Source organism: Notamacropus eugenii, chromosome 1 (genome assembly GCF_028372415.1).
Source record: "Notamacropus eugenii isolate mMacEug1 chromosome 1, mMacEug1.pri_v2, whole genome shotgun sequence".
Taxonomy (NCBI): domain Eukaryota; kingdom Metazoa; phylum Chordata; class Mammalia; order Diprotodontia; family Macropodidae; genus Notamacropus; species Notamacropus eugenii.
In genome coordinates this window covers 581,273,770-581,301,531 of record NC_092872.1, presented here as the reverse complement: position 1 = coordinate 581,301,531, position 27,762 = coordinate 581,273,770, and the positions used below count along the sequence as shown (strand labels likewise).

Sequence of the window (27,762 nt, the reverse complement as noted above, 5' to 3'; positions counted from 1 at the left end):
GTTCAATTTTCCTTTTCAGAGTGATGTTCTCATCAGTGAATTCTTTTTTTATAATTTTAAAATCATTGGCCAGTTTTTCTTTTATATCGTTCTTCAGATGTTCCAGGTAATCTAGTTGTGCTTGCGAGAAATTCATAGACCCATCTGAGGTTTCAGATGGAAGTACAGTCTCAGCTCTGACCTCTTTGGTGTTTGTGTTTTGGTCCTTATCCCCATAGAAAGATTCTATGGTTTTTTCACTTTTCGTCTGCTTTTTCCGATTCATGATGTTGGCTGAGTGTTGTAGCTTCTGGTTCTTTCAGTCAGAAGGTACAGATCTTTAAGTTGAGTTGATGTGTGTCTAGGCAAAAAGCAGGCTTTTTTTTTTTTGTTTCCCAGATCAACCCTGGGGTTAGCTTGTTAGGTGTGTGGGAGGGGTGGTCTGGTCTCAGGAGATCTCCTCAGCTGACCTGAGGCAAAGGCAAGGTCAGGGGATGGTGATCCCAGCTTCCCTATTGTCTTCCCTTTTCCCCTGGAGGGCTGGGGCACGCCTAGAAGCTAATGCGTGTTCCCGCCCCTCCTGGGGCTTGTCTCCCGGCTCTGAGGCTTGCCTGGGTCTCAGTGCGAATTTTCTCTGCCCTGGGTCGTCTGTCCCTCCAGATCGCCTCCACCACAGTAGGAAGAATTCCCCTTTGCTATTTTTCTAGCCTCTGGTGTTATGAGACTATTTGCCCCCTTCTGCTGTTCCCGCTGATCCAGGATTTATCTGGGGAAGAATTTTATGGTTCTTTCACGGTCATCAGGGGGGAGGAGAGAGCATTTACTGATCACTCCGCCATCCTAGCTCCTGGAAGTTCAAGTAGGTGACTTACCAAAGTTTAGTCTTCAGGCTGAAGGTTTCAAGGGCTGCTGCGCTGATATCTGGCGCTCAGCGGCTCTCACCGGCTCGGTTTGGCCTGTCTCCTGCTCTGCTGGTTTCGCCCGCCACTCTCGGGCTTCTCAGGTCCCTTCCGCCCTGCTGCGCTGACCGTGCTGTGCTGTGTGCTGGGGGCTTACCCCCGCGGAACAGATCCTTCCCGTGGACCTTCCAGTCCAACCTGGGCTCCGAATCTGTCAAAGTCTGTCACCCACTGGATTCTACACCTCCAAAGTCTGGTCAGATTCTCCTTTCAGAGATATCCAGAGGAGTTTGTCCAGGAGCTTAGGTGAGTTGTTGCTTTCACTCCGCCATCTTGGCTCCACCTCCCATAAGTACTTATTTTGAAAAGCATTTTGAGAAGGACTTCTTTCCCAGGGTTAAAAGACTTGTTCATACTGATTATTCTTATTTTCCCTTGTTGAATAAGAATTCCCTTGCCTCATAGTGCTACTTTATATGACTGACCAGCCTATTGGTAATTACTCACTAGACAGATTTATCACTCTTCAGAAGATATTCCTTTTTATTTTTCTGTCTCCAATGGTATTAAAATACTAGATTAAGCCTCATGATATACAGAATTGCAAGACGTCAAGCATTACAAGGGATAGTCGATGTCATATAGTCTAATCCTATATATGCGTACATAAATGTGCGGAGGGATAAGGACCCAAAGTACAGTAAATCCCAGAGCCATGAGGAACCAATATAGGTTCATCAAAAACAAGTCAGATGAAAGTTACCTCGTTTCTATTCTTGGACAGAATTACTATACGGGTAGACCAAAAGAATGTCACAGTCATAACGTATGGTGAATACATATACATGCATACAATATGGTTAAATGAGATAACATATTCAGGGTTCTGTGACACTTAAAGCACTACATAAGTGGTAATAAGCAATTTTTATATCTAATTTCAGCAAGGCATTGCAAAAAGTTGCTCAGAATATCACTGTGGATAAGATGCAGAACTGTGGACTATAATATATTTAAGCTAGGTAGATTTAAAAGATTGAACCCCAAGAAAGACAATTCATGTAACAACATCAGCCTGAAGGAAGTTCTTTAGTGGAATACTTTAAGGATTTGCTTTTAGTCCTATGTTTATTAAATCTTTGGATGGAGGGATAGGTGGCTAACATATGGGTTGACATAATCAAGTTACAAAAAATGTCCTGGCAAGATAGAATGATAGGTCTAATCTAACAGTATGACATTCAATAATTATAAATTTAAAACCCTTGTTGGGCTAAAAATATCAATTTTTACTAATATAGGAAAGATAAAACCTGGCTAGAAAACATGGGAGTGTAGGGGACTATAAGCTTAAGTGAGTCAACACAGTGTAATGACAACCAAAAAAAGCAAATTTCATTTTAGGCCACTTTAATAGCTGCATGGTGCCTAGAATGAGAGATGTGAGAGTTCTTCTGTGGTTTGCCTGAATCAGACCATATCTGTAGTACTGTGTTTAGTTCAGTATGTTGCATTACAGTAAGGATGCTCAGAAAACACACAGAGCATCTAGGGAATGGTAATCAAGATGATGAGGGGATTCAAAACCATACCATGCAAAAGACAGGCTAAAATAATCTAGGTTATTTGTCCTAAAGGAAAAAAAAGTGATCTAAAGAGGACAATAGCAGTCTAATTTTTGAAGGTCTATTACGAAGGGAAGGTAAGTTCCACTTGGTCCCAGATGGTAGAAAGAACTAGGGCTGATGAGAGAAATATGCAAAATCAGATTCTTCTCTTCTGTTTTCTTTTCTCTTCCTCTCTTCTTCTCTTTTTCTCCCCTCCTTTTCCCTCCTCTCTTTGCTTCTCCTCTTCTCTCTCCTTTTCTTTCTCTTCTCTCCTCTCTCCTTCCTCTCTCTCTCTCTCTCTCTCTCTCTCTCTCTCTCTGTAATAATTTGAGCTGTCACAAAGTAGGATGGGTTTCCTTGGAGAGGAAAAGTGTTGTTAACCACTGAAAGTTGTCAGATGAAGGCTGGATAAGTAGTTCTTAGGGATGACATAAAGCCCATTTCTGTTCACATTTGGATTGGACTTTGGTGACCTCTAAGGTGTCTTATATTTTTGACTCTGATCTAGGACAAGGAATGATTAAGGTAAAAGAAAAAGAAGGAAAAGAAACTTTATCAGAAAGAAATCTATCCATTTAGTTCAGGCCTAATTATTTTGATAGAGTCTTTTTAGCAAGTGATTTGGAAATTGATGAGATGTCACTAATGAAATTAAAGTAACTTGCCCTAGGTGACTCAGGTTGAACAGTAATTAGTAGAACCAAAGGCTTGTCAGGAAAATATAAGCTCCTTGCTTGGGGGTGGGATGGAGGAGCAAGAACTATCTGCAGACTTCTTGCCCAAAAGAGGCTATTTTGTACTGGAACAGGAATAGTTAATTAAATGAGAAGTATACCACTCCACATCACCTTCATACTGTAAATTGAAAAACTGATCTGTTTTGTAAGTGAGTTTCTAATGAATTTGATTATCAAAATCAAAGTAGTTGATCACAGGACCTGAGAACTGATAAAAATCTTGTTTTTCCACATGAAAACTGAGAATCAGAAACTAAACCTTCAGCTAAAGTTGCTGAAGTTTCATAGACTTTTAGAACTAGGAAGTAATACAGACATCATCAAATCCAAAGTTCTCTCTTTAAAAATAAGGAGACAAAAGTTCAAACTGATTTTTCCAAAGTTACATAGCCAAAGAGTTACAGAGCTGAGACTAAAAGCAAAGTCCAAGGCTCTCCACTCCACAGTCTTGCCCATGAAGTTCTCCTGAAAAGAGGTAGGATTTCCCATCAACTGAATGATCCATCATACCTTGAAAGAGATTTCCGTCGTCATGGTGAAACCATGGGTAATGACAGGCTCTTCTTCTGCTGTCCGTCCCTTCCAGCAGTCCAGCTCCACACAGCGACAGCCAGACAAGAGTACTTGGCGATACATCTCTACTGAAGAGTTGCCAGCTAGCTGGCCAGCTGTGGAAGAACAAGACTATGAGAGCAGGGCAGTCACCAAAAAGGTAGCATAGGTAAGGTCTTTCAACGCTATGTGAAAACGTACTTCTCAACATTTTCCTAAAAGAAGATTACAAGTGAGTGGCAAAGAGTGATCTCATCACTCCAATTATACCTGCCTGCTTCATGAATTCTTGAACTCTGTCTAGAGATACCACCATCCTTCAGGTCACTTGGTTTGAAACTTTAATTATCTTCTCTTTCTTTTCCGTTACTCCCACTATCCGATCAATTGGCAAATCTTGTCAATTTCCCTCTGTAATATTTATTACATTCCTCCTTTCTCTGAATTAGGGGGATCATCCGAATTTAGGATGTAATCACTTCTTGCTTGAACTATTCTAAGAGGCTCCTAAATGGTGATTCTGATCCCAGGATCCATGCTCCACTCAGTTGTCTAAATTAATATTCCTAAAGTAGACTTCTCCTTTGATGGACACTGAATGTCTTTCACATTACGATTCTGGCTTAGCTTTCCAGACGTACTGCACCTTCGTCTGTTTCACATACCCTACGTCCAAGCCAAACTGGCCTATCTGTGGTTAAGCTCCCTAGCTTCTCATCTGGCTCAGCTGGAGGCTCCCTCATAGAGAGTCTCTTTTGACCTTAGCCACAATAACTTTATATTTATTTTGTATACAGGTTGCTTCTCCCAAGAGAACATGGCCAGAGATTGTTTGACTTTTGTCTTTGTGCTCCCTGCCCCTAACACGTAGTAGGTGTTTAATAAATGTTTGTTGAATGATTTTGTCTCCCTCAGTTGACTGTTAATTTTTTTATTTTATTTTATTTTTATGATTTTTATTGACGTGTTTTTTTTCCACATCCCTTTACTTCTGAATATAGTCTTCTTTCTTATCCTACCCATATAAATCATCCCTCGTAATAGTCATTTAAAAGTCTTACATTGACATCATGCTTTATAGGATGCTTTACAGGCTCATATCAATACATTCATACTTAACATCCTTCGCCCTAACCTGTTATCATTCTGGGACTTAAAAGTCAGATCCTTACTCCAACCTCCTAAGAATCAGCAGAGGGAAGAAAGAACTTAGATAACTACAGAGAATGACAACTTGGAAAACTCTGAGTTGGGTCCATGAAGAAAACAAAACAAAATAAACCTTTGCCATGTACACTTGCTTGCTAAACTACATTTCCCTCCTCCCCCGTCTCCCATACCTCTCCTCAATCTCATTAGAAAACCAAATAAACCCAAACAAAAAAAACCTAAACTACTATGATAAATATAGTCAAAAACAAATTTCCATGTTATCCATATCCAAAAATGTGTCTCATTTTGCATATTAGTCTATGACATCTTGGGCAGGAGACTTTGTTATTGATCCTCTGGGATCATTATTGGACAGAGTTTATCAGACAGAGTTTTCCAGTCTTTCAAAATTATACACTTTAAGTATATTGTTATAGTACAAATTGTTCTCCTGATTCTACAACCTGGATCACTTCATATTAGCCTTCCCAAGTTTCTCTGAAAACATCCCTTTCATAATTTCTTGCAACACAATGTTATCCCATGGTATTATTCACTTAAGATAATTTGTTCGACTATTTTCCATTTGATAGGCATATCCTTAATTTCAAATCTTTGACACCACAAAAAGAATTGCTAAAATATTTCTGTCACATCTACCCCCTCTAGTCTACTATCCATTTAGCTATCAAATGGATCTTTATAATGTGCATATCTAACTATGTCACCTCCACATGTAATAAACTCCATTGGTTCTCTATTACTTCTAGGTTCAAATATGAAACTATTTAGTTTTTAAAGACTTTTATCACTTGGTCCATCCTTATCTTTCCAATACTGTTACACATTTCTCACTCCTATGTACTGCGTAATCCAGTGACACTGGCTTCCCCCTTATACATGATTCCACTTCCCAACTCTGAGAATTTTCATTAAGTGTCCCCTATGCCAGAATTTCTTTCCCTTTTTGTCTCTGCCTCCTGGTTTCCTTTATACTTCCTTTTAACCTCAGCTAAAATTCAACGTTTTTCATGAAGCTTTTCAAGGGTATCCTTAATGCAAGTGTGTTTTCGCAAGATTATCTTCAATTTGTCCTACATATGTCTTGTTTATATATAGTTGTGTATATGTTATCGCCCCACTAGAATGAGAGGCTTTTGAGAAAACCTCTTTTTCTGCTTCTTTGTATTCTCCACACTTATCACAGTGCCTGACACACAGTAGGTGCTTGATAAATGCTCTTTTGATGTGACTACATTACTACTGCCTCATCTTTATTTGATCTCTTTGGAATATAGGCTAGTATGGTGTCAGTCAAAGGGTATGCACAGTTTTATTAATTTGGGGGGCACAGTTCTGAATTGTTTTTCAGAATGACTGGATCAGTACATAGTTCTAACAACAGTGCATCAGTGTTTTAAGCCATATTTCTAAACTAAAAAGAATAGATAATTTTTAAGATAATTTTTATTTTGAGGGTATTTATATCACCATGCTTTCCTATTACAAGGAACACTAATAAGTGGATGGGATCATTTGCTCCTAAAGAGTTATGTCTTTATGCAGTGACAATGATTTTCTTAATCATTTTTATGATGAAGAGATTTTGTTGAGATTATACCATTAACATATCATCTGTTTTAGTTCAACATATACAGTGTTAAGAGATTGTGCATGTGTGCATGTGTGTGTGTGTGTGTGTGTGTGTTAAATAAGACTACTTATGCTGTCTTGGAAATTCTCATATAAAGTTCTAAATGAACAGTGGAAAATGTTGGGTGATTCAGAAATCATTATTCAAAAAAATTATCCTCAGCCCATAAAATTAATATTAGTACAATATAAATAGCCTGTTGCCGTATTCTCCACCTCTATTTTCATTCCTTCTGTATCAAACATAAGAAAATGAAAGCATTTACCTACAGAAAATTCAAGCAGAATTACTATGCTGTACAAATAAATATAGGGATCCAGGAAACACACACATACACACACACACACACATACACACAACATGGAATGGTGAGTAGAGATAGAATGCACTGTAGCTTGTTAGCTTGAATATAAGACAGTGCTATGTGTTTCCACAATGACTTATTTTCAGACATAGCCATTTGAGTCAGTGTTTATCTTGGGATAGTAAAAAATTGTAAAAATTAACCAATCCCCTAAAATAATCCATGAAACACATTGCCTTTTTTAGAGAAGACTGTTATAATATTTAGAGAAAACACAGGATAATTGTGTAATAATGCCAAAAGAATTATCTACTAGTAACTAGTTGATAGTAGAACTCAAGAACTAGAAAAAATCTCTGAGATAATCTAATCTAATTCAGTTTTTCAAAATAGATGAATAAACTGGAGTCTAAAGAGATTAAATGTTTGACTCACCATAAGTTAGAAGTATGTCAGGAAGAAAAACTAAAACCAAAATCTCTTTACTCTTAATTCAGTATTTCTTTTTTCCCCCTGTTTTAAAAATGCATTTTCATTTATGTCTTTTGTTTTATGCATCATTAGTTTTTCCCAGTATAATTCCTCCTCTCCTTCCCACTTCCTGAGAGCCATCACATATGACAAATAATATTTTTAAAGCCAAAATATAGATGAAAAAGTCAGCATAATCAATCAATAGATTGAAAAAATCTGAAAATGTACAATGTATAACACCTATGAACCTCCACTTACATAAAGAGACAGGTTAGAGGTATACTCTCATATTTCTTTATTGATTTTTTTTTTAAACATTCCCATCACAAGAGTCAGTGTTTCCCTTCAGACTCAAATTTTTCTGGCTCCCTTCCACAAAATATTAGTCTCAGTTACTCTAAAAAAATTATTATTCTGTTGCATTTCCCCCTAGAAAACTTTCTGTCACCTTTGGGTACATTTCCAGGGCACTTTGGATCCTTGGTACAACAAGGAAGAATTCCTACTTCTACTATTCTCCTCTATTCATTGTAATAATAATAAGTATAAGAATAAGTCAGGCTTTCACACTGCTCTTGCAGGGAAGCTAAAATATTTCTGGCTATTTTCTTCCAACTATGAGTCTTTCAAACACAGGATACTCTACTCAAAGAAGGTTGATTCTAGAGATCCTACAAATATATAGTATATGTCCCCTAGCCAGAGTCACATTTTCCCTCTTGAACTCTCCCTATTTCAGTAATTTTTAAATTCTTCAAATTATTTCAGTGAATATGTTCTAAAAGGTTTTCTTTATTAAACAAAAAAAAAATGATGAATGATAACCTAGGGATGATCTCTTTGTTATTTGAACTCTCAGCTCACACTGTGCCTCCTTTTTCCTGATTCTAATTCATTCTCCACCCAGATGTCAATGCATAGTCTGACCATACTATGTCCCTTAACCAATAAATTCCAGTCACTCCCTATTACTGCTGCTATTATTGTTAAACAGAGTCATTTTTTAGTCATATCCCTATTTGGGGTTTTCTTGGCAAAGTTACTGAAATGACTTGCCTTTTTTCCTTCTCTATTACCATTAGGATTAAATATAAATTCCACTGGAATATAAGTTCTTCACAACCTAGTTCACTCCTAACTTTGCAGTCTTCTTACATATTATTACCCTGTGTACATTATTGGCCTACTCATCATTCTTTACACATCAGGCTCCATCTCCCATCACTATACCTTTGTACTTTCTATTTTCCAATGGGCAAACACCATCTTCACAGGACCCCTTTTCCTATGCCCTACACCTCCTCTCCAGTTGTCAGTGCCATCCCCTCTAAGATTTCCTTCCATCTACATTATATGTACTGTGTCTTGTACTGCCTATTCATTTACTCCTCCCTTAAAATGTAAATTCCTTAAGAGCAGGGATTACTTAAAGATCCCTTCCTTTTCCCCCCATTGTTTTGCCTTGTTTCTGGTACATACTAAGCACTTAATAAAAGTTTATTCATTGATTGTCTTATGTGCTTAGATTCCCAATCATGAATTGGGAACTGAAAGAGACCTTTACGATTATCAAGTCCACACTGCTTTCAACTGTGCTTCATTTCTATTGTATTTGTTTGTGTATGATTTTTTAAAATTTCCCCATCTAGACTATAACACCCTTGGAGGAAAATGTAATGTGTTTTTCAACTTAAAAAAAAAATACCCCCAGAGTCCCTTACCAGGTTGGGGAGGGAAATACGTGGTCTCAGCTGCAACTTAACATAGCCAACTTTCAGATATGTGGTGAGTGGCACAACTGTGTAAAAACTAGAAATATTAGTCAGTCGGTTTTTATCACCATGCATCTCTGACCAGCTGACTAAAAGTTAGAGTTGGAATGGTTTCATAATATTTCTGCCTTTGAGGCTGTGGCTGTTTGTCCTAAGAAGTAGGTTCTGTTGTTGTTGAGTCACTTCAATGTGTCTGACTCTTTGTGACCCCATTTGAGGTTTTCTTGGCAAAGATACTGTAGTGTGTTACCATTTCCTTTTCCAGCTCATTTTAGAGATGAGGAACTGGGGCAAACAGGGTTAAGTGACTTGCTCAATGTCACACAGCTATTATGTCTCTGAGGCCAGATTTGAAATGAGGAAAATGAATCCTCCTGACTCCAAATCCAGCACTTAATCTCTACCACCTCGCTTCCCCAAAGGAGCAGATACTAATCATAGCATTAAGGATTTAAATATGGAAAGCATTGTAGAGCTCATCTAGTTCAAGAGCCTAATTTTAGACACCTAGGCGATCCACTGAATAAAGTGCAAGATGTGGATTCAGAAAGACCTGAGATCAAATCTAGCCTCAGACACTTAATAGCCATGTGATCCTGGGCAAGTCACTTTACCTCTTTCTGCCAAGTTTCCTCATAAGCAAATTGTGGACAATAATAGTACTTATCTCTAAGGGTTGTTGTGAGAATCAAATTAGATAACCTCTCTAAAGTGTTTTGCAATCTTTAAAGTTCTATAAAAATGCTAGCTATTATTGCTATTTTACAGGTGAGGAAATTGAGGCTGAGGGAAATTAAGAGGCATGACTGAAGTCATATAGGTTCTAAATGCAGAGGCATAATTGGAACCTGGGTCCCCAGAGTCCAAAGGTAGTGTTTTGTTTTTTTTTTTCCTATAGCATCACATGGAAATTCCACAGTTTGTTGTGGTTGAAATAAAATTAAATAAAAATGCTTCACTCCACACCTATAACACATTGCTATTTAATGATAAGTAAGGTTCAGTTCTAAAACCTCTTATTAAAAGATCATCCTTCAACTAAAAGCTTTCCTAAGAAGTTCTATAAAGCAATTTCAGAAAATCTGCACTCTACAAATTTACATAGCACATATTGTAAGGATAGAAATTAGATATTAAATATGGATTTATATGGAAGTAAGCTATTATTCTTTCTCTATAAAACTTAGTTCTAGATAAAGCATTTTGGAAAGTTAAAAAATTAAATAAAATAATCAAAATATCCCTCTCTGAAGCCCTTAATTTTCCATAGGAAAAGTTCTCTCCAATTTGTCAGTGCTCACTGACAAACTGAAGATACCAATGAAATTGTCAAAATGATTTTGCAACACATAATGCCTGTCATGAAAAGCATGCAGGGCAAGGAATATAGGAAGAGAACCACTTTGTTCTACCCTTTTAACATAATCTTTATATACAAATCACAAAAGTATGTCTTTTAGTATAAGAAAAAGTACACCATTCTTGACCCCTACGGTGTCATAACGGAAGTAATGAGGAGCTAAGGAAGTTTTGAATAATCACTATTATTTTCTAGAAAAGCATGACCTCATTAACACACATATTATTCTAAATGTAGAACATATCAATGATGAAATCATCTGGACAAATTCCCTTTGGGATTGACTCCGTTATCCCTTAAATAATCAACTGGCCATCTATTGCAATATCAAGAAATTATGAAGACCAGTGCAAACTTCCATCTTGTCATATACAGATAAAATTTCACAAGAAAAAAGTATGGTTATCATTCTGAATAGTGCCTATTCCAAAGGCAGGGTTATCATATTGAAGTGGAGAGCTCAAAATATTATCCAGGATATTTTAAATAAAAATTCCTGTTTCCATGCCAATCGCACAGTTACTTTAGACTAAAGCAGATTTTTCTCTGCTATCACTTAGGTTATAATTTTAGTTCATTATTTCACATTGCAAATAGAACCTTGGTTTTCTTTCCTTCTACTTAATTACTGGATCTAATTCACAGGCTGGTGGTAATCTTAGCACCAGTTTTAGACCCCTTTCTTAAGTTCATTGAATGTGTAATGAAAATTTTTGAGTAGAATCTGCCCTTTTAGGTAAGTGATTATGCTCAGTTGGACTTCAGAGTCTTAAAAAGTAGCCTATGGGTTGTATTTTCATTAAAAAAAAAAGCTGTTGCAGCTGGTGGAAGCAACTTTTACAGAGGCAAAGATAAGTTCTAGTTGGAAAAAGTTCCTGGGAGGTGAATAGCATCTAAAAATGAGTTGCATATTTAAAGCCTATAAATATCATGGTTGGTCTGGTGCATTGGGTTAGGTAGAGCACAAAGGACAAAAAATAACTAAGAAACTGTGTGTGTGTGTGTGTGTGTGTGTGTCTGTGTGTGTGTGTGTCTGTGTGTGTGTGTTTTCATACCTCTGTTCCTTGGAATAATACAGAGCTGAACTTCTAATAACATGGAAAATAGTTCACTCTTTAAACTCAATAGCTTCTGACAATTATTCCATGAGAAAAAAATTAAGCAGGGTCTAACACTCTACTGCACATCCTCAGGAAACTAAACGATATTTCTTAGAAAACGAAGGTTCATATCAGAGAACACATGATGGCAGATAATATTTTTCAGTGAATGAATATTGACTTTCCAGTAGGTTTTCTTTCATCTACAGCAATTTTCAGCCACAAAGAGGTAAGATATGGACTCTCTTTTTGTGCTGAAGGCCTCAGAGCACTTCAATATTTTTTTAATTTGAAATGCTTTACTACCACTTGCCTTTACTTCCCTCATTCTCTCTCTCCAAGTCTCTTCTTTCTCTTTATTTTCCATTTGAGTACAGGCAACACAGAGTATAGCTGCTAAGGCTAGGGGCCATCTCTGAGTTGGTGTTACTGATGTTCTATGAATCACTCAGCATTTGGTGCTTTGGAAGCTAGCAAGCTGCCATCATCTCTCATAAGCAAATTCCAAACATAAGGATGAACTGGGGAACTGAAGTGACATCTCCCATTAACCCATAGTATTGCCTCCAAGTCACAATATGCGATGTTTCACTATGTTGCATTTATCCTTAGTGACTAATAAATCTGCTTGAGTCCTGCCACACGGGACCTGAGGCATCCTTAGGTGGCAGAGACTAGAATAAGAGTCCACAGACTAAAACAAAACCTTTAAACTCAATGGCATCTGACAATTTTTCTAAGTCAGAGAAATTAGCTAGAGCTAGAAAGTATTCTATCTAAAGACCTAAAAGATTGAGTCTAATGATTCAACCGCCTTGCCTCTTTCCTTCCCCAGCCTACATCCCTTAACTCTGAAAGAGAAGGACCATTGCTAGCCTTATCATTGGTATGTACTTATACTATTTCCTTGTGGTTTTCCTAACTGAAGAGGTTTCCAGTTCATTACAAAAGAAATGGTTAAATGTTCCCCAATAAAAACTGCGTGTGTGGAAATGAGGATCAGGCAATAGATAGGGATGATTTCTTTGCTGTCACTGAAAGAACAGCTTCCATGTGGTCATGGAGGGTACATCAATATTGGAATCACAGCTGAAGGAAACTGTTCTGACCCAGAAGTACTAGCTGCCCTAATTGTTCTTCTGTGCATCAGGGCTACACTAATCAGTCTGACCTTTTCACTCATTTTATTACAGTGTAATGGTAATATGGCAAAAATTCAGGGATTTGATCTCTATGTGGGTGGTTAGTAATTATAATATCCTAGAGTAATATATGATATTACTTTACAGTTTACAAATTGTTTTCATATATACACTTCATCATTTGATCCTTACAACTCTGGACTGCAGGGCAAAAATAGTCTCATTTTATAGCCAAGGGAAATGTGATTTGTCCAATACCACATGTAGAAAGACTTTAATATAATGTCTCAGAGGTCTCCTGAAGGTAACGAGCTTCTAAAGGTATTTTCCAGTCTACGCCTGCTCCCCATACCTCACTTTGTTTCTCATCCTAAGTTTCAGGGTTTCTTCTGTCTCATTCATCCCTTATGGTTCTAGTATACAGAAGGATCCATCCTAGGCTCCTTCTATACAGATCAGAAGAAATAGGTATGAGTTTCTAACTTGTTCCCTACACAAATTCTCTTAGAAGTTTCCCAAGTCCTTCCTTTAGCTTTTTTTGAAGATTTTTTTAACTGCTGAAGAAAAACTCACTTTCCAACTACAGTGGGTCTACAATATCACTGATGAGGATATTTGCCTCCATGGATGCAGCTCATAGCCTACCCACATTTCCACATCCTATATTAACTTGTATTCATTTCAGAAAAGACCTAAAAGAGAATCTACTGAAAGTTGTGGGGGCCTTGCAGTTAAGAAGAAGTTGGTTGAAAACTCATCTCCAATACTTTACCATCTGTGAGACTATGGGTAAATCACTTAATTTCTCTGTCTTCTTTTAAATGGAGTCAGATTTATACTACCCACACCACAGGCCTATTGTAAGGCTCAAATGAGATGATACAAGTTAAGCACTTTGGAAATGTTACAATACCATATAAATGTCAGTTATTATGATCTCATGCAACTCCTAGGTGGTTTATTCATTTTTCTCCAGCTCTCACAGTGTACTTGGTCAACCTGTTCTTCTGAACATAGATTTCCTGTGCAGCAACAGCATCATTACCATCATCGTTATCATCATCATCACAGCATTTATATGACAATTTGAGGTTTGTAGAGCACTTTATAAATATTATCCCATTTTGTCCTCACAACTCTGGAGTTGTGCTATCATCATCCTCATTTTACAACATGGGGAAACCAAGGCAGACAGAGGTTAAGTAACTCGCCCAGGGTCACACAGCTAGTAAGTATCTGAGGTCAGATTTAATTTCATGTCTTTGTGACTCCAAGTCCAGAGCTTTATGCACTAAGCATAAAGTTCCTTTTCCACTTCCTTACACAGCCTAATAGAAGCTGAGGTGTTGGGGTTCCAATCCAGGAGTTCCTCTATTCTCAATGATTAAAATGGATTTGTTGTTCTTCCAGTAACCTCCATGAATATTTTATGTCTCAGTTTAGAATTACACCAAGCTTGCTGTAGACATGTTTTCACATTCATTTCTTTTCATTGCTTTATGTAGCAGTACTGCGCACCATCTTCCCTCATCTTCCTTGGTATTGTTGTAAATGAGCCCCAGCTGCTACTTCTCTCTGTTTAGCAAAGACATGAAATGCTTTTTCCTCACTAATGCAGCGTCTGGGCTCTTTAGGATACTTTGTTTTAGTGTCTGCTCTACTTTGGCTTACTTTGGTTAAACTTTTGTCGGAAACAGCGATAAGCAAATCTACTATCAAAGCCTTTTCTGATTTCCAATATTTCATCTCTGATTGTTTGAACAGATCAAATGGAAGCATTTGTTTTTGTGTACAGCACCTTATCATCTTTACTCTACTTTAATGTTGATTTTTATTTTAACCAGTCAATCATCTGAACTGTATTTCCCAAGACATTTTGCTCTTCATCTCTGTTATTTCCTTCACATTTAAGTCATTAAGTATTAGAGCACACGTTGACCTGATTTGGAGGAGTTTGCCAATTTGCTCCTTGAATTTCTTCACTTCTTCATTCTATGTAACAGATGTTGGTACCCAAGCTGAAATGAGCTTCATGGATGATTTGGCTTTGTTTTTTTGCTTTGGCTCATACTCATTCATCACACATAAAGAGGAGCAAGATAACCAAGTGTTCCATGAAATGGTTTGTCTTTGGGTAAATAATTAAACTAACTCTGCCAGATCTTTTGTTTAGCTTTCCATGGAGGTAAATCTGTGAGTCATCCTTCCATTTAGGTGCAACTTTCTTTTCCCCTATGGTCTCATTTCTTGTGAGAATATTGATATTAATATGCTTCTTCCAATGGTATGCCCACTCATTGTTCAATGGGCAAAGATCACACATTTAGAATATGAGTCACTGATTATAGACATTCTTGTAAATAGCTTGGAAAATCTACATAATTTCTAAGGAAAACATTTGGGGAAAGAGAGATGTTTAGATGTTTAAAATAAAAAAGTTAAAACTACAAACTTCTAAGAAGTCTTAAATGTATATGGGAATACATATTATCTAATTTTCAATAAAAACATAAATGGAGAAGCCTCCTTATTATTAGGTAGTCCTAGTTCTCTTTTGATTAGAGTTTAGACCCTGGGTTCCTAACCTGTAGCAAATGTAGATTTGGAAGGAACTGGATTTGATTCCTGCTGCCTCCTACTTAGGAGAACGAAGACAAACTGTTTAACTTCTTTAGGCTTTAATTTTCAAGATGCTGTCCTCGGTAAATGAAGGAAAATAATGACCCAGTGTCAAGACCTGGAAAATTTTAATCTTTTCTCCCCTGGAAAATATGAATTTGAGGCCCTGCCAACCTGATTAGTGGTGACTTTAAATATGTCCCACATCTAGGTCTTGCTCCACTCATGCCTTTACCCCAGGTGTATTCTCTACAAATACCTTATTTCATTTACCTATGTTTCAATTCATTTTTCTATAACTTTTCAAACCAAAACATCTCTCCCTGGCCATCTCTATATGGCCATCTCCCTAAATAAATGTTAGCATTTATCATTTTAAAAAATTCTTTGGCTTTCTACTCATGATTTTAGATCCCTTTTTAGCTATTCCACTTCTTCAAACTGATATCCTGCTAGCCTGCTTTGGTTTAAGACCCCTAGTTTAACCTTACTCCCCTCCTTATTCCAGTTGATTTCATTACACTTCTATCCAGTTTCCCTTGATCAAACTGATTACCTTCTTTTTACAACATATATCTACACTGCTTTCTTATATCGGTCTCTCTTGTAAGCTACTTACATGCTAGTCACCTTCAGTCCATAAGCAAATACTCTTCAGGAATATCTTAAGGGGGATTTTTAGTTAGTAGATGTTGTAAAAGAAATTACGTGATTGCAAGATTTGACCTCTGTGGTTTCTTTTAACTAATCATTTACTTTAATTCAGCTTGTCCACTACTAAGCCTATACCCCCAAAGATCACAGAAAATGGCACGTAACCCTCAAACTGAAACTACAGTGGTGTCTATCTATTGGGGAATGATTCAGTGGTGATAATGGAGTATTATTGTGCCATAAAAAATGACAAAACGGACAATTTCAGAAGAAATTGGGAAGACTACTATGAATTCAGAGTGAAGCGAGTAGAAGCAGAAAAGCGATTTGTACCATGACAACAATATTATAGAGAAAAATAACTTTGAAATACTTTAATGCTTTGATCTTTGCAGTTACAATCCATGAGTCCTGAGGACTCAAGATAAAACGCAGTGTTCTTTCAGGGAGATAATGGACTTAAAATGCAGAATGAAACATAGATTTTTGGACAAATTCAATATGGGGATTTATTTTGCGGGATTATGTTGTTATTCAGTCCTTTATGACTTTTTGTGACCCGATTTGGGATTTTCTTATCAAAGACTGGAGTGGTTCGCCATTTTATTCTCCAGCCCATTTTCACATATGATGAACTGAGGAAAAGAAGATTGTCTTGCCTAACTTCACACAACTAGTAAATGTCTGAGGCCAGATTTGAACTTACTGAGATGAGTCTTTCTGGTTTCAAGCCCAGCACTCTATCCACTGCACCACCTAGTTGCACTATTGCTGGACTATGCATATTTTTAATGAGAGTTTTCGTTTTCATTTTTCATTTTAAGGAGAGAAGTGGGAGAATAAGAAAATAAATGCTTGTAAAATAAATGAATAGCTAACATATGTATACATACATATATATATAATGTTTTAAAATTTATAAAGTGCTTTACATATATTAACTCACTTGATCCTCACAACAAACCTATTAGAAAAGTGCTATTGTTATCCCCATTTTACAGATAAGGAAACTAAGGAAGACAGAGGTAAAACAATTTCCCCAAGGTCATACAACTTATAAGTGTCTCAGACAAAATTCAAATTCAGATCTTCCTGATTGTAAGTACTGCAGTAGGTGATGAAACGAAGAGAAAGCTGGGAATCAGAGAGACCTGGGTTCAAATTTGATCTCAAATACTGTAATCTTGGGCAAGTCACTTAATGGTTTTCTTCCTCAGTTTCCCCAACTGTAAAGTATGGATAAGAATACCACCTACATTCCAGGGTTATTATGAAGATCCAATGAGTCAACATATGTAAAGCACTTAGCATAAGGCCTGGCACAAATTTGGAACTTAATAGATGAGTGTTTCCTTCTTTCCTCTAGGCACTGTGTCACTTAGCTTTATAAAAATAAACACATAAATAATTTTTAAATAGAATTATAAAAAACAATTAGATTGAGTTGTTTTCCCAAATTCAAATGCACCAGCACAGACTAAAGGAGATATGATTAAGTAAGAGTCCACATGACAAAGAACTGGGGTGGCAGGAGGTTAATAGATTGTAGTAAGTATCAACAGTATGAGAAACTAGTCAAAAAGTTAATATGATCTTAGGCAACACTAGCAGACAAATAGCATTTGAATGAAGGATATGTGCTTTCTGCTGTAATTCATCCTGGTCACAACATCTAAGTTCTGAATGTCACATTTAAGAGAAACATTGACTAAGAGGATTATTCCAGAGGAAGGACCAGGAGGCTATGGGGACTTGGAATCATGCAGTAGGAAATGAGGATATTTACTCTGGACAGGCAAGGAGAGATTAGGGGAAGATATGCTAAATATCTCCAAGTATTTGAAGTATTGTCCCATAAAGTTAGGACAAAGTTTGTTTTTCATAACTGCAAAGCGTGAAACTAGACATAATGGGTAAAAATTGCAAAGAAGCAGCATTCAGTTTGTTTAAAAAAAAGAAGAGGAAAAAGTCCTTGGTTTTAAATTAGAACTGTCTAACATTAGAGTGGCTATCTCTGGGGATAACATGATCTCCTACAAATAGAGGTTGGATAAGCCCTTGTCAGGGATGTTACTGTAGAAAGGATTCCTGCGAAGGTGAACTAGGTGACCCCTATGGTCCTTTCCAATTCTAAGATTCTAGGATAACAGAATCAAGATAATACTGTTATTATTGCTGGAAAAATCCTTGGAACTAGTCTGATGCCAAGAACATACACAGTCTACAAGAAGAGAGTTGAGCAATTATCTGATGAATCCAATCAGATAAATGAATTCATTATATAATTAGGTAATTGAGGTCTTATGCTTTTTTTTTCCTGAAAATAATGGGCATCTTGATTATTGAGAGACTTATAACTTCACTTTGCTTGTTCTGATGAAGGTTTTGATTTACAAATGACTTTGAGGTGGTAGTGGCAGTGGGAAGGTGGGGAATGTTGTTGTGGCACTGAGAAAACATAGCTTGGAATTTTTGTATACCATCCCTACCAAGGAGGACTTTATATTTATTCAAAAATGGTGAACTAGCTATAGACAATCATAACTTTAAATGGATAATCGTTTCTTGATCTGCAGCCAACAAATTTTGCTGAAACACTATCAAAATGGTCATTACAATTAAAAATCAATTCATAATGTGCATATGCTTCTTTCAGTAATTTTATTTATTTTTCCTTTAGGATTATCTTTGCCTGAATTTAAAAAAACCACAAAGGGGCAGTAATTGGCATAGAATAAAGGATGATAGGTTTACATTGCAAGTTGATGTCAGTTTACCCCATAATTTGTAAATGTTGGTCTTTTTTGTGTGTAATGAAAAAGAATGTGTATAATATTGAGATCTTCCTAGGAATTCAACATCTTTTCAAGCTTCCCAACATTTATCTGAAAATAAAATTAACATGGGCCCAATGGTGGAGCTCTCAAATACCACAAATAGCATGATTGAATTTCATCTATTTCGATAATTAAATCAATTTCTTAATGTTTTCATTGTGTATCCTCAAAAATTAAATCTAATGATAGAGGAGAAAAAAATAATCCCATGCATTCTTGCTACCCTATCTCTATGGAATAAATCAGAACCATTCCTCATCTAGAAAAGACAGCAACTAAAATTAGTTTTCTTTACAGAACTTTTTGTTAGGATTTGATTCAGTAGCTCCGCAAAGAAACAATCAGAAAGAAGACAGCCTTTTTCCAGATGTTCTGCTCTGATATGGGACACATTAAAATCAATCTTGTCATTCTCAGTATAATTCACAACTCTACTCATATTGCCCTCCATTTTCATCTATGTACTATATTTTCCCTTAATCACATAGAAAAGGCATGGCAGAAGCCATAAAATAGACTAGGAAAACAAGGTGTATTTGCAGTTAAACTCATGTTAACCTATGGGCAGCTAGGTGGTGCAGTGGATAGAGCACCAGTGCAGGAGTCAGGAGGACCTGAGTTCAAATCTCACCTCAGACACTTGACACTCACTAGCTGTGTGACCTTGGGCAAGTCACTTCACCCCAATTGCCTCATCCTGGGTCATCTCCAGTCATCCTGATGAATATTTGGTCACTGGATTCAGATGGCTCTGGAGGAGAAGTGAGGCTGGTGACCCGCACAGCCCTCCCTCACTCAAAACAAAGTCAAGTGCAAGTCATGTCATTATTTCTCTGATGGAACGGTGTTCTTTGGCAACAAAGGATGAACACACACACACATATTAACCTATAGCTCTTTGGTTTTAAATAGTATTTTCCTACTGTATAGAACATCTGCTATTTCTGCATCTAAGAGATATTCATGATATCTGAAGGAAGCTAGGTATAATAGTGGATAGAGGAAAGTTTAACTTTTAATCTTGTCTCAGATACGTACCAGTTGTGTGATCCTGGACAAGTTACTTTAACCTCTCTGTCTCAATTTGTTCTTGTGTATAATGAGGCTGCTGCACTTGATGGCATCTAAGATCACTTCTAGCTATAAATCTGTGACCCTATTCATGATTCATACTAGCTAGGTGAGAAGAGTCGTTACTATGTCCTAGTTAGCACTTCTCCTCTAATTAGCTATGCCATGCTGGGCAAGTGAAGTCACCTTCTCGTGAAGAACCTATCTCAGCCTCTGTTTCCTCATTTGTAACATTAGGGAGTTTGACTAGATGACCACCAAAGGTCTTATTCACCTCTAAAATTACTTGATTTCTGAGTTACATAATCTTAAAGGAAAATTTTCTGATCCATACCTATATAAAGCACAGATTAGAAAGCACAAGAAAACTATTGATATTACTGAAATATTTTTATGTTACATTTTCTAACTTAAAAGTTGGGATATGAAAGACTGTATAGAATGGTTAAGAAATGTGAGGGGTGGAAAGTCTTCTGAATTCTATCAAACCATTAGTTATTTAAACAAATGCAACAAAACCATGAATAAAATGAAATTACTGGTTATGCAGAAGGGCATTTCATAAAAATTGCTTACATACATGTATGGTCTCTTTTTTCCCTTTCTTGTACTCACTGTCCTCACTTTCAATTTTGAAAATGGTCTTGATTGATTTTTTTTAAAACTTTACTCTTATATCTAATTATGCCTCCAACTGAGAGCTCATTATAAGAAATAATAATAATGATAGCATTCATATAGTGCTTTAAATTTGGCAAAGTACTTTACAATTTTATCCCATTTGATTCTCACAATTCTTTAAAGAAGTTTCTATTACTGTCATGCAGGTACAGCGGAGAGAAGTCAGGCTCTGGAATCAGGGAGACCAGAGTTCAAATGTGGTCTCAGGCACTTAGGAGCTGCGTAACTCTAGACAAGTCACTTAATCTGCTCGCCTCAAGTTCCTCATCTACAAAAAGGGAATAATAATAGAGTTCTGAGTATCAAATGAGATAAACTAAGGGACTTAACACATTGCTTGGCACATCACAGATGCTACATAAATACTGGCTATTATTATAAAGATAACTGAGTCTCAGAAAAGTAACTTGTCCAGGGTCACAGAGCTAGTAAGTGTCTGGGACAGGATCTGGAATGAGGTCTTCCTGCCTACAAGTCCAGCACCCTAGCCCAATAAGTGCTAGTAACTAAAACAAACTAATACCTTAATCCTGTCTGACACTATGTATTTCTTCTGACACCAATTACTCACCATTTTTCTACCTAGAGGAGAAAAGATATGTCAAAGTTTGGATGTCTAAATGTATCTATACTTCTTTTAAAAAAATAGAAATAGAAAAACAATCTGAAAAACCTAAAAAAAGTACATTTTGAGAACTGACAGATTAACTTATAATGGGCCTTGAATCTCTTTATATATAATCTATGTGGAATACTCAAAGACATAATGTGATAACTTCCTAAGGACAAAAAAATGTGCTCTTTGGAAAGTTGATCTGGGTGTGGAGATGTTTCAGTGAACCTAACCCAGTAGAATATATTATGAAGCGGGAAAGGACATTAGGGGTCGCATAGTTCAATTTCCCCAATTTTACACATGGGAAAACCAAAAGTCAGAGAGGAGAAAGGATTTGCCCAAGGGCATGAGGCACATTAGCAGAAGAGATGAGTCAATTACTCACTCATCCTAGTTCCTAGTACTCTGCTTTTTCCTCATTCTCCTTAGTTTTATTTTGGAAAATATTAAAATGTGAATATGCTGACAGATGTCATACTTAATTGAATATGGGTTTTTAATAAATCACCAATTTAATATAATTCTGACTTACCACTTTTTAAAAGCTTCTGGCTTTGCTTTATAGGACAGTTAAGTTTTAAGTCACATGCTTCAGAATGCATAATATGGCCATAAACATCAGTAGAGGCCATTACTACCAGACAATAACTGTATTATCTCAAGTCTAAGAAAAATCAGATCTTCAAAAAACGTGTTTTACTATATTGGGCATGGTAACTTGTGAAGATTCCTCCATCACTGTCTCTTTTCCTCCATTCTTGATTGTCCGTACTAGCAATAAGTCTAGAAATATTTATTCAATATCTGTTTATTTTCATTTTTTGGAGGGGTATCAGGGCTGCTCAGAGGAATTCTTCTGTGTGGAAGAAAAAAAGGCTGGGTCTACCAGCTAAAACATTGGGAGAATTTAGTGAAAACTTAATTGGGGGTAAGGGTGGTTGGCAGTGTACTAAAACACTCTGAGTTGAATCTGCCAAGCTGGTTGAAGTCATGGACATCACGCAGTGTTCTTCCACTCAGCCTCTCAGGTCTTTCTCTCTCAGTGGATGGTTATAAGAAGGTCTCTAGTCCACCAATATTTTCATTCCTCCACAAGCCATACTGCTGACTCTCCTGTCAGACTTTCATTAGAATGCCTCTGTATTGGGTAACTTCATCACCTTTCCTCCCACTACTTTCAGTTTCCTTCTATGTGTTGTTTTCTTCTATTAGAACAGACATTCCTGAGGGCAGGGACTATCTTTTTCCTTGTGTTTCTATCCCTAGTGCTTAGCTTGGTGCATGGCACAGAGTAAACCCTTAATAAATGTGACTCTTATTCTAGAGGTGGTAGAAATTCTTCATATACTTTCTGATGAGGTCAGTTAATTTAACCTGACATTGCCAGATCTGACTTATAGCCAAACCAGGTTCAAAAAGGGGTAAATGGTATTGAGAAATGACTGTGGTATAAAAAAAAGCATCGATAAAACATTAAAACTAAACAATAATGTAAGGGAGTTAAAAAGATAGGGCAATCATGAAGCTAAGACATATGTAGACAACCTTTGAAGAGATACCATTTTGGTCTCCCTTGTTTTTTGCCTCATTGTTTTCCATGGTGATTGTGATTCACTAAGTGAATGCCTCAGAGTCCCTCAAAGTATAAATATATCCTAGGGAGCAAGGATACAACCCTAGCTTTGGAACCATGGGAACTGGGTTCAAGTCCTAACTCTGCCACTCAATACCCTTGTGTTCTTGGGCAAAGAATCAGTACCCTTATTTTTAAAATGAGGGGGTGGGCTTGGATGACCCCAGAATCCTTTCTAAACTTAAATTCATGATCATACAATTCTGTTCTCACAGGCTGACATTTTAAGTCTTACTGGTTGGTTGTTTCAAAACCCCAGCTGTCTGTGTTTATGGGTAAGGTCAGTCTATAGTATATTGTTACCCTGGGGTTATAGACTTAGAGATTGGCCTGACTTAGGTCTATTGAAAAAATATACTGGACATGTAGAATCTTCTGAATGTTTTTATGTTCTGTTTTCCCAGACCAAATGTAAAGCTGGGCAAAGTCCATGAAAAAAAATAATCTCTGAGTTCAGAGATTAAGAGGTTATTATGATTTTGTTCCAGTTGAAAATATCTCTAGATTTTTAAAAAGATGTTTGACTTCCTTTAATATTTTTAATTAAAATATATTTTTTCATTATGTTGGCAAGTACACTCATCACATTACAGCTTTTTAAAAGGTGCAATGAAAACTGGGGAAAGACTGTTAAAAGGAATCTGGTTAAATTTGGCAAGGCTGAATGCCCATTTAGGAACCAATTAAAAATGAATTGCTACTTCTCCTTCCTCATTACCTACCACATTATATAATCTCTGCAGTGAAATATACACTAGGTAATCAATCTGGTCAGTGAGCTTATAGCTGAAACCCTTCTCAGTCTAAAACAGACAACCCCTTATTATCTGGGCTATGGACTACAGTCCAGGATGTCCAGCAAGGACAGTGCATTGTTCAAGGTCATCTGAGTAATTGATCAGTTACACAGGAAGATACTTGATATTAATATCATAGTCATAAGCCAAAAGACTTTGAGAAGGTATAAAAATAAAAAGGGAAATAAACTCAGAGATAAGTATTATTTATGTGACTTGGGGCATTTAGAATTTCACAGCAATGTCTGCATGACTGATGTGGGCCTACTTTTTGCTCCCAAAATTCATCATTCTATTACCCATCATGGTAAACTATCACTTAAGCTATCTCCTAAGCCTGATACATATTTCCTTTTCTTCTCTTAGAATCACTAACTTCCTCCAGGACTTAGCTCATGCACCATGTCCTTTAGAAAGCCATTTTTGATCTAACTACTCCACCCCTACTTCCCCAAATGCCTTCATGAATAAAAGGCCAGTCACGATGCACAGAAAGCAATTCACTGGATTTGTAATCAATCATGTCAGTTCTCTGGGCCTCATTTCCCACAACTGTAGAATGTAAGGGTTAAGCTAAATGACTTTGAAGGCCCCCTCAATCTATAATTCACTGATCCTATGATTGTTAATTCTTTGGTTGTAAGAACTGCTTTGTTTTTATCTTTTGCTTTCCATCACCTAGCATACTTAATAAACATTCCTTGGAATGGATTGGTCACTTTACTTAAAACATATAAAGCTGTAAATGTGCTTCAGCTTTTTAACAGTGGCAAGCACAGATCAGTAAATCTGATAAACACATAGACACAGGTGCAGGTCAAAGAGCTACACATGCAGTACCTGTGAGGTAGGTGTTGTGTGAAGAATTGATGAAATAGTGAGAGAGTGGCTGAGACATGTCTTCATTCAAATCCAGTTTCTCAGGTGGAACAACTCCGTTTTCTTCTCCACTCAGGTAGCGCATGAATCCATCCACTGAGATCTGTCCTAAAGGAAACAAAAAGAATTTGGGGAGGATCTGTATTTATTCACTGTCCAGTACGCATCCCATCACATTGCATTTATTTGTAGGAAACTCTTTGACTATCCAAGGGATACAAGGGCAAGTCCACAGGAATTTGGCAAATAGATTATTTTAGATTTATGCCATTTTTGGTTCTTGTAATTACCTCCAAGCTCTACAAATAATGGACAAAACTCCATCATCTGACCCTTTCCTGACTTCCACGTTCTGACTTCCATAGAGAAGAGAGAGGGAGAGGGCAAAGGAAAGGGAAAGAGAGGAAGAGAGAGAAAGAGGGAGAGGGAGAGGGACAGAGAAAGAGAGAGAGAGAGAGAGAGAGAGAGAGAGAGAGAGAGAGAGAGAGAGAGAGAGAGAGAGAGAGAGAGAGAGAGAGAGAGAAAGGAAAGTCAAACTATGGGGCAATTCCCCTACTCCTTTAATTCATTTGGTTTTGTTATTGTTTTAGGTGAACAGGATCAGTCAATTTCATTTTCTGAGTTAAATTGCACCAGTCAATTCCCTTTGGAGAGGGGGAAGGTTAAGAAGCAGATAGTTTACATAAGTGAGGAGCTTTACCAACCATCTCCAGGATGACTTTAGTGCAAACACAACAGCCAATCAACACTCCAGTTTAAAGGTTTTTACTCTGTGATTATTTGGAGGTCCCTGGAAGCTCAAGTACCAACTCCCTAAGAATTACAATGCATATACCATATTTCACCAAAGACTAAATTACAAAAAGAGATCGTAGTTAACCCATCAAGACAAAGTCCTTTTCCACCCTTCCCCAACTATCTCTGAGATAGCATAAGCGGTATCATTGACAAATTTCTATAAATACATTCCACACAATGGGTAGAAAGCATTGTTTATTCCCGAACATTAAAACAAGCATCATCAGTGACCAGAAGAGCTGATGTTGTCTGTAGCAGTGCAAATGTTTTTATATGACAGGCAAGCATGCAATTGCTCAAAATGACTGATAAGTGCTTTCCTCAGTTTTCAAAGATGAATTGCAATATAGCTTATGGCATTTTTAAGAAAAATAAAATGAATCACAGGTATTGGATTCTTTGATAAGAATAGGTTATATTTTATCTGAGCTTTAGAAAGAAAAACTCATAAACATTTAAAAGAAAGATTATTCACTCTAAGAACACTTATTTAACCTTGAAAAACTCCAAAATGAACTAAGTTATCCAAAAGAGAAATGGATTGCATCAATGGGTGATGTCAGATCTTCTTCCTTGGAGGTATTTAAGCACAGCATGGTAGATAATCACTTGTCTGGTATTTTATATTGGAAATTCCTCTCATAAATTAGTTGAGCTAGATGGGTATGGAGGTCCCTGCCAACTTACATATTCTGTAATTTTGTAAGTATCCTGGGCAGCCAAATTACTGATATGAGGAGGGACAATAAAATAACGTGACTGATTTTTTTAATAAAAGGTTTTGCTGAAAATTTCTTTTTCAATAATAACCACCAAAATTAGCACCTACAACCAAATGCATCTCCTTCAAAGTTGTACCTTGGGACATCATGTCTCTTTTTTAAATCTTTTTTTTTTTTATTGATACCTTCTGGTTTTACTTAATTTTTATTTCTGAAGATATTTTTCCTAACCAAAAGACCATCCCTTTATCAAAGATTTCAAGAACCAAAGAAAAAAATGTTACACAAAACCAACCAACTTACCAGCTTGATTCAGTGAAAAAAGTGCTGAACATGGAGTCATAGAAACTGAATGCAATTTTCTGTGACCTTGAGGATGTCAGTTATTCTCTGGGCTTTAGTTTGCTCATCTTTTAAATGAAGGTATTTGATTAGATGATCTTTAAGGTCCATTCCACTCTAAACATATTACCTATGTTCCATCAGTCACGTCTGTCAATGTATTCAATATTCTACACCATCCCCTATGCCCCCAATCCTACCTTTATAGAGAACTATTATTAACTGCTCTCCAGGACCTACCTTAGACATTACAATTATGCATCATTCAATTTTGTTGTTCATTCTATTTACATTGTTAGAGTCCTATCATATATTGCTTATGCTTACTTTGCCTTACTTCAGTTTACATAAATCTCCCCATACTTATATAAACACTTCCTATCTGTTATTTCTTAGAGCACAGTGATATCCCATTGTATCTGTATATAATACAATTTGTTTAGCCATTTCCCAATGGATGGATATATATTTTTCTTCCAAGTCTTTACTTCCACAGAAGGGCACTCTACGTACATATTTTTCTATATAGGGTACCTTTATTTCCCTCTTTGACATTCTTAGATTATATAAGTTCTAGGATCTCTGAATTAAAGGGTATAGTTATTTTAGTGACATTTTTTGCATAATTGTACATTGTTTCCATAATGGTTAGAGCAATGCCTATCTCTAACAGTTTGTTAGTATGCCTATCTGCCTTTAGCCTTAGGAAAGATGATATGAAATATCATTTGGTTGAATGTGAAGTGACATGTAAAGATTTTATATATTTAATATTCAACCAACACTTATTAAGTGTGCAAAGCACTCTGCTTGATGCTGAGGTTACAAAGACAAAAACAAAGCAGTCTTTGTTCTCAAAGTGCGTAGAAACACTCATAGAAGTAAATAAAAGACAATTTAAGGAAAGAGAGAGCACTAACAGCTAGGGAGATGAGAGAAGGCTGCACAGAGGAGGAAGTACCTGATCTTAGCCTTGATGGAAGAAAAGAATTCTTTAAGATAGAGATGAGAAGGGAGTATACACCTTGCATAAAATCATATCATGAAAATGCAAGAAGGCAAGAGCTTGATAAGTTCTAGGAATGGCCAACAGTTTATTTTGGGTAGAACGTAGGGTTCCTAAAGGCGGGCTATGTGAAAATAGGAAAAAATATAGGCAGACATGAGACTGTTAGGATAAGTAGTAGATTTTATGCTATAAATATGGAATTTCCGAGCAAGAAAATGACATGGTAAGAGTTAGCATTCTGTAATAGGCGCACTGAACCTCAAGCAAAAACACCTGATGTTTGAGCCTTAATTCTGTCACATACTAGCTTTGTTACTTTAAGCAAATCACATCATGTTTCTGAGTCTCAGTTTCCTTTTCTGTAAAATAGGG

General features: G+C 36.7%; 1 protein-coding gene across 3 annotated transcripts in view; it reads right to left on the bottom strand.

Annotated features, from left to right (window-relative positions):
• The window catches only part of PLCB1 (phospholipase C beta 1), an 891,415-nt gene that overhangs the window by 206,094 nt on the left and 657,559 nt on the right, over positions 1 to 27,762 (bottom strand). For all 3 annotated transcript variants that reach the window (XM_072634430.1, XM_072634433.1, XM_072634431.1), the window contains exons 10-11: positions 24,481 to 24,627; positions 3,733 to 3,890 (exon numbers count right to left, since the gene is read on the bottom strand). In XM_072634430.1, the coding sequence (XP_072490531.1) occupies positions 3,733 to 3,890; positions 24,481 to 24,627 (305 nt within the window). The remainder of the gene's footprint in view (positions 1 to 3,732; positions 3,891 to 24,480; positions 24,628 to 27,762) is intronic.